The 14,366-nt window shown below is 41.5% G+C and overlaps 1 protein-coding gene across 1 annotated transcript in view; it reads left to right on the top strand.

Moving 5' to 3' along the window:
• LOC122926674 (paired box protein Pax-6-like) overlaps positions 1-11,384 on the top strand; it is a 50,012-nt gene extending 38,628 nt beyond the window's left edge. Inside the window, exons 4-8 of the mRNA XM_044278126.1 lie at positions 1,864-1,946; positions 3,936-4,086; positions 6,466-6,563; positions 6,709-6,856; positions 8,088-11,384. Coding sequence (XP_044134061.1) covers positions 1,864-1,946; positions 3,936-4,086; positions 6,466-6,563; positions 6,709-6,856; positions 8,088-8,173 — 566 coding nt within the window. The 3' untranslated portion in view covers positions 8,174-11,384. The remainder of the gene's footprint in view (positions 1-1,863; positions 1,947-3,935; positions 4,087-6,465; positions 6,564-6,708; positions 6,857-8,087) is intronic.
• The last annotated feature ends 2,982 nt before the right edge of the window (positions 11,385-14,366 follow it).

The following is a 14,366-nucleotide window of genomic DNA, read 5'->3' as shown; positions in this document are numbered from 1 at the left end:
GGTGTGTTTGGGGTCGTTGTCTTGTTGGAACACCCATTTCAAGGGCATTTTCTCTTCAGCATAAGGCAGCATGACCTCTTCAGATCTTCAGATATATTCAAACTGATCCATGATCCCTGGTATGCGATAAATAGGCCCAACACTGTAGTATGAGAAACATCCCCGTATCATGATGCTTGAGCCACCATGCTTCACTGTCTTCACAGTGTACTGTGGCTTGAATTCAGTGTTTGGGGGTCATCTGACAAACTGTCTCCGGCCACTAGACCCAAAAAGAACAATCTTACTTTCATTAGTCCACAAAATGTCTCTTTAGGTCAGTCAATGTGCTCCTTGGCAAATTCTAACCTCTTCAGCACATTTTGGCTATTCTTCTATCCATTTGAATGGTAGTTTTTCGTTTTCATCCACGTCTTCCAGGTTTTGGTTGCCATTTTAAAGAATTTGCAATCATTTTAGCTGAGCAGCCTATCATTTTCTGCACTTCTTTATATGTTTTCCCCTCCCCAATCAACGTTTTAGTCAAGGTACGCTGTTCTTCTGAACAATGTCTAGAACGACCCATTTTCCTCAGAATTTCAGAGAGAAATGCATTGTAACCAGCATGCACAACATTTGCTGCCTTCCTTCCTTAAATAAGTGCAACAATTGCCACCTGTTTTTCAAAGAATGAATGACTTCACTCATTGAACTCCACACTGCTATTATTTTGAACATGCCCCTTTCAATTAGTGATTCAATTACACAGAATCAGCAGCATGAATGGCATGACAGTTGGGTCTGTTGGATTTCTATTACTCTACTACACCTGCTAGTAAATTATTTGCCATGTACAAATATCATTTCTACCAAAAACAGTGATTGATCATAGTGATGTCTGACTGCTATTATTTTGAACACAACTGTATATTATAATTGAATCTATTGTGTTCATGTGTGCATTATTTTCAATTATATTCAAAATATGCCATAAATGCTTAATAGGTAGGGCTCCTACCTCCGGGACCCCCCATCTATAGGGAGAATGGGACCCCTGTCCACTGTTTGCTCATGCAACGTGGCACCAGTTGCATCACCTTCAATGGAGAAGGGGCTGTACTTTTATGTGGCTCTACCTACGGAAGTTTAGAGGAGTTAGGGAATGAGCCATGTACTGCACTTCATTGAAGGCACCAGCAAAAAGGAGTCAGGGGGGAATCCTTATCTTACCAATAGCTGTTCCACAGATTAGAATGGATAAATCACTTGTTTAGGGAATTTCACGCATTAATAATTCATATGCATTAATATGCAATAATAAAAGTAATACTCACCTTTGCAACCCCTCTACTCTAGCGGTGTTGCTCTAATCATCCCCACTGCTTCAGCTTTGACGTCTTGCTTGTGTCTGTGCAATGATGTGCACATGACCACTTGAGCCAATCACTGGCCTCAGTGGTATATACACTACAAGACCATTAAGGCCAGTGAAAACAAAGTCCGGTGTGGAGAACTGGATTAGTGGTACTAGAACGCAGGGCTTTGGAACAATGAGCATTGCTTTATTATTTTACTAACTTACCACGTCATACAATTTTTTTTTTATTTGGACAACTTCCTTTTTTAAAGCAATCCTTTTTCTTTGTATTTTGATGCTTGAGACAAATATTTTATATTTTTGCATTATTGTGATGTCTACTGTCTGTCACACCAATTCACACTCCCCTCATATTGTAGTCCGCACGGCTGGATACCACTGCACAGGCTAAACCAATTGTGTAGGTAAAGAATGGCAGGAAACAGATGGAGAAGAAAACTTTCAAATCTTTGAAAAAGAGACTGTGTGGCAATGATCTCTTATCATCTATTTTTTTTTCTTCGAAGAGTTTGAGAGGACGCATTACCCTGATGTCTTTGCCAGAGAGAGATTGGCGGCAAAGATCGACCTGCCTGAAGCACGGATCCAGGTAAACCTAAATTAGGGTTGGTAATGTCAGCTCCAGCCAGTATAAGCCAAACATTTTACCTGGTGCACATTGCATCAAATATAAAGGGGATAACTATATTTCCTTATGGAGAGCGCCTCAATGGCTTGAGGAGTCTTATAGGCCAGGCAACTCTCCTCTGGAATTCTGGGAAAAAGGGATGCAAACTGTAACTGTTGAATGTTTTTAAAGCACTAACAATAAAAACAATGGAGTTGTGACTTAATTCATTGACTTAATTATTATCCAAGTCATGTCTCAAGGCCTGTTTAAAGCGAACCTTTCACCACATTTTCACTTTATAAACTAGCAACAGTACCTTATAGATTATCTTGAGTGTGTTGTTATCCATGTTACTGCTGCTTTCCTGCGCTGTATATTCATAAAAAAATCGTCTTATAAAGTTCAAATTTCGTGCTCAAACAGTCAAGCAACAAGTCAAGGGGGTAGCCCTTCCCTCTCCTCTGGCCGTACCGCCCCTTGCCCTAACGCTGCCTCTATGCCTTGTAATTGACAGCCGGTTCAGTCGCCTGGACGGCGCTTCTGAATCCTGCCCATGCACCGTCCTCCTCATTCGCCGCTCGATCCTGTCTTTCTGGCGGACACAAGCGCGACCATGTAACAGAATCGCGCATGCGCCGTACGCGATGCCTGCCTGTCTGCTCTCCCTCCCGTGCGCGCGCTCCACTATCTTCAGGCGAATGAGGAGGACGGCGCATGCGCAGGATTCAGAAGCGCCGTCCCGGCAACTGAACCGGCTGTCAATTACAAGGCATAGAGGCGGCGTTAGGGCAGGGGCGGTACGGCCAGAGGAGAGGGAAGGGCTACCCCCTTGACTTGTTGCTTGACTGTTGGAGCACGAAATGTGAACTTTATAAGATGATTTTTTTTATGAATAAACAGCGCAGGAAAGCGGCAGTAACCTGGATAACAACACACTCAAGATAATCTATAAGGTACTGTTGCTAGTTTATAAAGTGAAAATGAGGTGAAAGGTTCGCTTTAAAAGGTTGAACATTGACTTATAGAATAGCTGCCTTACGTCTGGTGGTATTAGAGGCAGAGCTTGCTAACAGCTCATTTGCATACCCTCTTATTAAATATAAAGTGATATCATATTCCAACCTCTGTGGCCCACACAAATCTGGAGAATGAAGGGGCCACAGCTCTGACTCAGCACTGCAGCCCTTCCACAGCTTTTCCCTGCACAGAGGCCCTCCGAACACCCACTCTGCAAAAGGACTGTAGTCTGCGGCAGCTCCCTGCACAGCGAGAGGACCTGGAGGGCTGCTGTGCAAAGTAAAACCAAGAAAGAGTACACCCCACACGCCCAACAATCCGTTGTAGCTCTATCGCTGGAACTACACAGCTCTGTCAAGTGTAGACATAGCTCATCACTGCAGTGTTGCTCCCATTGATGTCTAGTTGTGGCTTTTACCTGAACAGCTGAATGCCGGGGTGCGGGATATCAGACCCCTGTTGATCGGCTGATGGCCTGTCCTAAGGAAAAGATGCCAGTAATTAGGACAAGTAATCAATGAGGCCAGTAGTCACATGCTGGTAAAACATCTTGACACTGGCAGCCTGTACACAAAGACTGGCAGGCAGTCACTGAGGCCACTGGCTCGGCAGGGTATTGGGGAGAGGAGTACTGCTTGTTTTTCTATTTTAGAAAACGTACTGCTTTTTTATTTGAAGAATTTAGACAATGGGGGAGAGTTATCAAAATTGGTGTAAAGGAAAATTGCCATCAGATTCCCCTTTTCATTTTTTAGAGCTCCTTTGGAAAATGAAAGGTGAAATCTTAGACAGTTTTCCTTTACACCAGTTTGATAAATCTTTCCCAATGCCTTCAACTGCTATGCAGAGTGTAATAATGAGAAATACGTTTGAAAACCACACGCTTTTTAATATAACATAAATATACCCACAGATACAAAAATACTGACCTACTGTCACATTATATTACAGGTATGGTTCTCCAACCGGAGAGCCAAATGGAGACGAGAAGAAAAACTCAGAAACCAGAGACGACAAGCGGGTAATGCTTCCAGCCACCTTTCCATCAACAGTTCATTCTCCAGCAGTGTCTATCAGTCCATACCACAGCCCAGCAGCTCAGGTAAGACTGAAGAAATGAACATGTTGGGGTTATAGAGGGCTCTGCCCAGACGAGCTTACAATGCACCGACCATACACCCAGTCAGTGTTTGAGACAGCACATTTTCGAGAGGAGCAAGCCAAAAGGGCTTTTCCCTTGACATATGATCTGTTAGGGTTTATAAATGTCATAAAGGAGGGGTCTACCATTAGGCAATCCCATCTACTAGCAAAGAACAGTACCATGTAGTATATGATTTACCTGCAGCAATGTGCAGAGCATAAGCACTTCCATGGCAGCTTTTATTTAAGGATGTGATGGCCTCAATCGGGACGAGCCTTTCTAGCGTCACCTGCAATGCCAGGGAGGCTCATCCTGTTGCGGCGATCCGCGTGAAAGGAAGATGCCGTGCGGGCATCAGGAGCGATGCGGATGCCGGGGAGCAGGGTAAGTATAACCTATTTGAGGGCACCGGGCATTAGGGGGATCATTATAAGGGTTGGATAACCCCTTTAAGAACACTTTGCTTTTAAGGCAAAGTGTTCACAGAGGTACTGATTATGAAAATCCAAGAGCATTGCAATTTTTTCCCCCCCTGTAGGTATGATTTAAGAATTAACACTCACGTTCAGTGAAAGGCAGACAGTTGTGGTAAAGAGCAGGATACATAAACTTACCAGATAAGTTAGTAGTTAAAGACCAGTATTGGTACTGAGAGATTAGAAGCATCTTAAATATGTGCTTTGTTATAGGAGCTGGATCTGAATACTATTATAATTGCATGTAATTAAAATTTTAGTAAAGCTACTAAACTATGTATCTGTAAAGCGCCACCTACTGTTTGTTCATTTTCTTATTTCTTTGTCCACCTCACTGGGGTGGTCGCACATGCTCACTTTGTATCTTCAACTGTGAACAGCCATATCTTCTGTTAGAAGCTGTGGCAAATAAAGGAAAAGAGCTATAGCAGAAAGGATATGCCCCCTGAGAATGGACAGCCTGAAGTAAATCTAGCAGACAAACTGGCGCAATGAATGGGGAGATCTGTGGTCCCATGTGAGGTACAGGGCTGGTTCTAGCTTTGTTAGAAAGAGATTGTCATGTACTATTTGATTTCTGATTTTCATTTTTTAAATCTGTCATGGCATAACCCCTTTTTAGGAGGTTCAAGTACAATACTCTCTAATAAATAATACCAATAAGAGCTGTACTTAGAAGGGTTGTCTCCCATCAAACATTCGGCGTATATCGCTATGATATGCCACCAATGTCAGATAGGTGCGGTTTCCACCTCTGGGACTTGCATCTATATCTAGAACAGAGCTCCCAAAGAGAACAAGAGGACACCACACCTTAATTTCTTTGGGAGTGCCGAATAGCCAAGCTCGCCATGCCATTTCCGGCTGTTCCATAGAAGGGAATGAATCGGTGGCCATGCTTTCATGTTGCACTCTGATTCACTTTAGGTGTTCCTTTCTAGAGATAGGTGCGGGTCCCAAAGGCGTGACCCACACCTATCTGATATTCTTGGCATATCCTAGAGATATGCCACCAATGTTTGAGGTGAGACAACTCACTAAATTTGTGCCAGTGGATGCTTCTAGTTAGTCTCCACACTGCTTAGGAGATCTGGAAATGTATCTTCTATAACAGTGTTCCTCAACTCCAGTCCTCAGTGCCCACCTGCCAGTCATGTATTCAGGATTTCCTTAATATTGAGCAGGTGATATAATTCGTTTCAATGCATTAGGATTTACCACAGGTATTCATTCTGTGGGATATTAAATCATGACTGGAATGTGGGCCCTGAGGACTGAATTTGAGGAACACTGGTCTAGACCACCTAACACCAGTGGCTATAAAGCTTTAAATAGGTTGTCCAAGATAATTAAAGACCCCCAACTGCCTAAAATAAAAAAGTTATTCTAATACTCATTACTTTCTCCCGTGCTGTTCTCTGTGGCGGTGGTTCGGTCCTCCTCCCGCTGTTTATAAACTGCAGCTTTGACGTGCTGGTATATGGCAGGTGACTGCTACAGCCAATCAATGTCCTCAGTCGTCGACCTCCGAGGACATTGATTGGCCGTAATGGTCATATGCCACACACCTGCACATTAGCACTGCAGTTTGTAAACAAGCAGTGGCAGGTGGACCAGACCAGATAGTTAGTGTTAATGCATCAGGACTTACCACAGGTATTCTTTACGTGGGATATTCTGAAATCATGGCCGCCAGATGGGCCCTGAGGACTAGAGTTGAAGAACACTGTTCTAAAGGACTATGGTACATGGTCTGATGGAACAAAGTGAAACTAGGCACTAGGTGAAGACTTATTAGACATATTTTCTATGATAAACCATTTGGTTCTTCACACTGACTTAATCAAGACTTTTCTTTTAGGGTCCATGCTGAGCCGCAGTGAAGCAGCTATAACGAACAGCTATGGTTCTCTTCCTCCTTTGCCAAGCTTCACAATGCCAAATAACCTTCCCATCCAGGTGAGAGGAAGCTAAGGAAATTTCTGCTTAAAGGCCAAGAAGGAAAGCCACCAGCCTATTGGCGTTTTCATATATATGGCAGGCCCCCTCCTTTGTTTCTATAGTTATGTATTTGAGGAATTTATTTTCTTTTAATTCTCCACAGCCGGTAGCCAGTCAGACCTCTTCCTATTCCTGCATGATACCACCAAGTCCTTCAGTGAGTGTCCGCAGTTATGATGCCTATACAGCTCCTCAACTTCAGACTCACATGAATAACCAGAGTCTGGGGTCCAGTGCAAGTGGCTCCACAGGCAAGTGTTTCTTAAAATATGTATTTATGAGAACAGTTAAGAGGACAAATATCTCTAACTAGTGCAATAATGATGAACCTTTGACTAAAATGTATGAGACCTGAGGCTGGCCCATATGAAAACTCTTCCAGTGTAGCACTATGCCTAGTACAGTGGGGATTGCCTGTTATTGGATATCCATGGTTGGCCACTGATTTTTTAATTGGCCAACATTGTGGCCTCTAAAGGGTAAGAAACCCCTTTAAAAGGGTTCTGTCACTAATCATATTCTACATTTTTCAAACCAGCAACTGGGTCTGAATACTTTTGTAATTGCACGTAATTAGTATAGCCAGTGAGCTATTCAATAAAATGTATCTGTATAGCGCCACCTGCTGTTTATTTTCCTTATTTTTTGTCCGTCTCACTGAGCTGGTTTAATGTGCTCAGTTAAGGGCTCATGCACACAAACACATTTTTTTCACTTCAATGGGGCCACAAAAAATGCGGATAGCACCCCAGTGTGCTCTCCACTCCCGTATGTCCATTCAGCAGTCCTGCAAGAAAATAGAACATGTCCTATTCTTGCCCATTTTATGGACAAGGATAGAACTGTTCTATTAGGGGTCGGCCATTCTGTTCCACAAAATGCAGATCTGCACAAAAACGGCAATGGCATAACCCCTTTAACAACTGCCCAGTGGGCCTTGAAGTTTCCCCAAGGTATAAAATTTAAATCCTTGAGTTATAATCTCCCTTTGAGTATTTTAACTTATTTTGCTGGTTCACAGAAATTTGTACAGCGGATCTGCTGAGGGTCTATTCATTCTTCTTTACTTACCGATATATCACTGCATTGTGTGGCTGCTCCACTGCAGCTGGTAAAGAATAAATATTACTGCTGGTAATACCCTTAAAATGGATCTGAACCACCCTTCTCTAAATGAGAACACACTGGCAATCAGGTGATCCCTATAAGAACCATCACTAAATACCCAAACATCCTGCAATTGTGGAGAAATGTTGCATTACATGGAGTCGATTCAAATGAATCGGAGACTGCGTAACATGTGGTTGTGCTGGATCTTCTAGAGCAGGAACTGCTCTTTGCATCTGTCCAGAGCAGAGCACCCTCCCCCTCTATGATCTCCATATGCACTAGTGGGACACATGGATATACCTGATATTTGCATCACAGTTCCCCATGATAAACAGCATGGTCATTTTCAGTAAATTCTGTTTCTTCATACAGGTCTGATCTCTCCAGGCGTTTCTGTTCCTGTCCAAGTACCGGGAGGAGACCCAGATCTGACTCAATACTGGCCCAGGCTTCAGTGAAGAAAAAAAGGACAAGTATGGATTAAGTCTGACTGCTCATATTCTTGTGTAACGAAGACATCAATCACTGTCGTGAATCAACAGACCTCTATGTTAAAAATGGAAAAAAATATACCGTATTCACCAGCTTTCTTAATCATGACTTATCAATATCGTCATCACAAGAACACCCAACCTTAAGAAGTCTACAACAGTCTTCTTTGAACTATTTAAAAAATGGCTGATTATCATAAGATGTTCACACCATTTCCCATGTTTTGTAAAGTAGTGTTACCACAGATCAGCAGTTGGTAAAAACTCAGTTGAGAATAAGAAGCTTTTTTTCTACAGCCAGAAATTTATCAAAGAATCTGATTCTGCTGAAAAGAGCTGTTAAACAAATGGATATTGTTGAGTTCAGGTCTAAACATCCGCACCTCTGTCTGTCTTTAGAAAACTCCCTGGTGTTAAGAACAGTGCTTTCAAGATTTAACTTCTTACAAGAAAAAAGAGGAAATAAGTTATGTAAAACCAAAGGTACTTCTAACATTGCACCACCTTATGCTGTATAAAGTAGGTCTTCACTGGCATGATTGTCCTGCACTGATATTTCTCATCTGGATGGGTTCCTATTGTTTTTTAAGGATGTTTGGATGATACTACTATAATACCCAGTGTCGATAATGCCTGGGAAATTTCATTTATAGACATAGTATACTGTGCAAAGGTGTTAGGCAGATGTGGAAAAAAATCAGCAGCATAAGAAGTGTTATTAGAAGTGTTATTATTATAACAAAATGCACAGAATGAAAAAAAAAGAGAAATGTAAATCAAATCAATATTTGGTGTCAAATCAATACCTTTGCTGTCAAAAGAGTATCAGTTCTTCTAGGTACACTTGCACACCATTTATTAGAGCGCTAATCACAGATCTTCTGTGGATGTAGGCTTATTCAAATCCTTCTGTCTCTTCATGTAATCACAGACAAACTCAATAAGGGCCTGCCTGTATCAAACTGTTTTAAAGAAGCACAAAAAAACAGACAACATTGAGGACCGTAGATGCAGTGGTCGGCCAGGAAAACAGTGCAGTCGATGAAAGACACATCATGCTTACTTCCCTTCGAATTCGGAAGATGTCCAGCAGTGCCATCATATCAGAACTAACAGAAACCTGTTTGACCTAGGTACACACATCCATTGTTTGGAGAAGTTTGGCCAGAAGAGGTCTTCATGTAAGAATTTCAGCTAAAAAGCCATACCTTCGATGAGGAAACAAGGCCAAGCGACTCAATTATGTATGAAAACTGAGGAACTGGGATGTAAAAAATGGCAGCAGGTGCTGTAGTCTGGTGAATCAAATATTTGGCTGTAACAGTAGGCACTTTGTTCGCTGAAGGGCTGGAGAACAGTATAATAATGAGGCAACAGTGAAGCCCGGTGGAGGTTCCTTGCAAGCTTGGAACTGCATTTCAGCAAATGGGGTTGGGGATTTGGATTTAGGTCAGAATTAATGGTGTTGTCAATGCTGAGAAATACATGCAATACCAGAGAGGCTACGTAATAGCGCCAAACTTACATAGGACAATGACCTAAGACATGCAACCAATGTTATTTTGCGGATGTGACGTCCCGAATGAGGAGGTTCAAATGCACCCATACCAGAAGTGAATCTCGGCACACCCCTGACGAAGCGGAGCGAAACCCAGGTCGGACAGTGATATTTTATGTGATTTGATTAAGACAACAACTTTGTAAGTACAATAAAGTGCGATTACTTTTATCTATACGTGGTGACCACTATGTATGCATTTTTTCTTAAGGCTGCAGCGCTGGAATAATGGGCAGAAACGAGCATTGCGGTACCTGCATCCAGCACTGAAGTATATTGCCGTAACAAGAGAAGTGTGAATGCCCGTGGGCTAAGAGACAGCAAGCAGACTTTTTTAGTTGCGTTGAGCATACACTGGGAGACTGCACTTTTGATTGTTCACCTTTACCACTTGTTTAGTTTGCGCAGATCCGCTACCCCTTTTCTTTTGCTTTTTATACGGAGGACTGGGATAACTCCTCATAGGATCTTGCAGCATACAATACGCATGTGTATTAAAAAATCACCAATAATTTTTGTTTAATGTTGTTAAGCCTTCAGCATAAAGAAGAACAAGGAGTCCTGGAAGTGATATGACTCCCACAAAGCCCTGATCTTAGCGTCATTAAGTCTATCTGGAATTACATGAAGAGACAGTATGATTTGAGCAAGCCTACATCCACAGAAGATCTTAGTTCTCCAAGATGTTTGGAACAACCTCCCTTCTGAGTTCCTTCAAAATCCGTGTGCAGTTGTACCTAGAAGAATTGGTTTCAGGTGAAGGGTGGTCACACCAAATATTGATTTGATTTAGATTTCTTTTGTTCATTCACTTAGCATTTTGTTAATGGATACAAATAAACTATTTACACATCTATTATGAAAACATTTGCACAGTACTGTATATTAAACCCAGAAATTTGCAAAGGTGGAGGGGACTATGGTATGTGATTTGATTTTTATCTCTTCTAAGAAAATTTTGGTTTGAGTTCCAAAAATCTTACTTCTATCACTTCCAAGCAAACTAGGAAACTGAATTCTAGGAAGGCTTTCTAAAAGGTCCTCGGACTAAAACCAAACATGGTGGTCACCAGTTGATAATGGTCTTTAAAAAAAGGGTGGCTCTCCAAAGGTAAGAATTTTTACGGTACTTCCTTCTCACGGAGGAGATACTGCTTACAGAATCAAGTTCACTGGTGACCACGATTTAAACGTTTCATAGCACTGTGGAGCCAAACCAGTTGTCCATTATACAAATCCTTTAGAAAAGTATGTCAAAACCAGGAGGCCCCTAAGTATAATTTTTGGGTGAGTGAAAGATTGGGCTTAATGGCACTATATCCTGACATTTCTGGTTGTTGAAAGGGAGATAACCTTCAATTCTCCAAAGAGATTCTTTTCAGAGGAATTTTCCTTTCTCTCTAGTAAATAAAGGGTCAAGAACATCAGATCTCCCTCTATTAACACATACTAATCTCAGTATTTTATTTAATTTTTTACCGGATAGCCCCTCCAAAGGCTATGTACGGGACAATAATTTTTTATTATTGCATTATACTTATTTTGAACAAAATTTTTTTTCAATTGGTCTTTATTAAGAATATGGAATCCTGTTTTGTGTTCTTAGCTTAGATGCTAGAGTAGCAGTCAAAGGATTTTTTGTCTTTTACATCACCTGGGGTGCAGACAGGCTCCTTCTCTCTGCTCTCTCACATTATAAACACTCGTTAAAGCTTAATACTTATCTTACTCATAGGAATGTGTTTATGACCTGTTAGTAATTTTGAGATAAGGCTTATTAGATGACCGGCACAAAGTGAAAGTGAAAGTACTAGTCACACAGTTAGAAAAACAGTTAACCCTTTGTGAAAGAATGGCTCAATATTTTTCATAAAGGCTAATTGAAAATATGATTTTTTAGCCCAAAATGAGTGAAATGCAATCAAATAAAAATTGGCTCCAAATGTGTACATAGCTTTTAAGGAGATCTTAAAACTATTGGCTTTATTTTACTAAATATGAACTTGTTCTATGAACTGCTCTTAATTGGGGCATCTATACAAGTTTCTATCAAATGTCAACTAGTGGACAAACACACACACACACACAAAAAATTACTAACCTAACTTACCAGATACAAATCCAGGACACATACAGGTCATATACATTACCTGTAAATCAACAGGAATTGAAATTAATACCTAGGTCACAAGCATCCAGTGTACACTAGTATATTTAGTACAAAAACTATAACAGAACGGGGAGAAATGTATAGATCTTATTAGTTAAAATTCTTAAAGAGCACTTGTAAGCTGGATCAACCCTATTAAATCAGTCCACCTTAAATCCTCTGCTTTCCATTGCTGGTGACACCCTTAGTGCACTGAATCCCTTATTTGAATAAATAATAAAAGTCAATTACTCCGGGAACACTGCAACCAATTCTCACATACCAGATATCATTTTAATCAGCAGGATCACCTCCAGCAGGCAGCATGCTTGGTTTATTAGAGTTGATCCTACTGACAGGTGCTCTCTAAAGAGGTTTTCTGGGATTAGCAAAAAAGGGGCTTGCTTTTTCCCGCCGAAACATCTGAATTCTCAGCTGCCGTGTAAAGAAAACCTCAAAGGTGTAAGCAGCAATTAAGTAAAATGTCTGTTTATTCTTATGTGTCTTTATTTAGTATTTGGGGTCACAAAGGATTACGGCTTCAGGTTATTTAGATGTCCATGAATTCTTGCCATACAATATTTGCAGCATAATAAGATCTGTGACCAGTTGAAAATAAATGGTAAAAAAACATAAAAATGTTACAAAGATGCTAGATTTTATATTGACTGATAATTGAACGAATGGTAATGTAAGGTGGAACCGTTCCCACCACAAGAAGTAATGGTACATTACCAGGATATGCCATCACTGGGCCCTTAGGCTCCTCAGTTGTCGTGATCCACTCCACCCTCTGTGCAGGGAACTGTAACACTAAAGGGGTATTTCCACCCAATAAAAAATTCTGTCTAATGGGCTTCAAATGGTATAAATAAATGAGCTTCCACTCACTTTCCTCATCCCCACTGCTGCAGTTCGAATTGTGCCCACATCCCTGCTGCACTTCCTGCTGACATCCTGACACAGCAGGAAATGGCAGGGAATGCCGCTCAACCAATCACTGGCTGAGGCGGGTTATTGCTGCAGCCAGTAAAGCAGCATTCCCAGCCCTTTCCTGCTGTGTGGAGACGGGAGCAGGAAGTGGAGTGCAATGGGGACATGGGCATTGTTGGAATGGCAGCGGCGGGGGACACTTTATTTTTAACCATTTGCAGGCAATGCGACAGCTTTTCTATTGTTCTGGAATATTTGGAGCTGTGCTTGACTTTCTTGCACTGCAGATGAACACCAGAGCTGCAGTGCAGGAAAGAAGCTACTTCTTCAATCAGAGGGAGTCCCCATGAATCACAATGTTATGGCATATCACAGTGAGCTATAACAGTAGAAGATGGCAATACCGCTCTTAAGAATCATGACCAGCACTACTGCGGACTGCGCCAATGATCAGGGAGCTCATTAACATTGCACTTTTTATAGTTTTTGCTACTGATTAGCTTATCAGAAATGTACGTGTCATAACCAATCTAAGAATGAGGTTTTTTTGGGTGCTAACACATTTCATCTCAATTGTCATTACAAAAAAAATCCAAGCTGGTGGCCCCACCACCAACATATGGTAACTGAGTATATTTTGTGCCACTGCTGTCATTCAGTCTGCTGATATATTGGTGTATACAGCTGATATTTAATGTGTTTTTGAGTAATATTTGGGAAAATGACCCAGGTCCTCACTAGAGCTGCTGAGAGGGTTCAGCATTGGAACTTGCTGCTTGGTTTTTGTATGATTTGCCCGTGTACTCCTCACAGGCCCCTAAGCTGTGTTTTAGATACCGTCTGTTTGGCATGCATCATCTCCTCCCTGCTGTGCATTGCTAGTGTATAGCATGACCTGCCCTGTCTGTTCTGCACTGTGATCCTATTAAACTCTGCTCTCTCTCAAACTACTCAAAGTTTATTTCCTGTAGTGTAACCGCATGTCACTGGGTGTGTGGTGTATATCATTTAATAACCTGGTTAAAGGGGTTGTCAAATCTAAAAAAATATTTGCTTCAAAATAATAAAATATACAATACTCACCGCTCCGGTTAACACTGTAACTGTTTACTTCTGGGAAGATGACTACATGCTCTCCGGGACCCAATGAAGACCAGATAGTGTTTTGCACCATAACTTTACTTTGTGCCAAGTACAGTGTTTAAACAGTTTACAAATAACAAATTCCTTAAAGGGGTTATAATGCCTTGAAGGGGTTATCCAAGAGTCAGACAGACCTCCCAGAGTGTCTGACCTGTGATGGAGATCATACTTACCTGGTCCCTGCCAACACGTTCAGTGTCTAATGCTCCTAGGATGGCTCTTCCTCTCCCTGCCGCTCAACAGAGATCAACATCTGTCAATGGGGAGATGCGTGTTACATAGTTACATAGTTAATACGGTTGAAAAAGACATACATACATCAAGTTCAACCAAGGGAAAGGTGGTGACGCGAATCCCAAAAGGAATTGAGACTCAGA

The sequence above is a fragment of the Bufo gargarizans genome, chromosome 2 (genome assembly GCF_014858855.1).
Source record: "Bufo gargarizans isolate SCDJY-AF-19 chromosome 2, ASM1485885v1, whole genome shotgun sequence".
Taxonomy (NCBI): Eukaryota; Metazoa; Chordata; class Amphibia; order Anura; family Bufonidae; genus Bufo; species Bufo gargarizans.
This window is presented reverse-complemented; position numbering and strand designations above follow the sequence as displayed.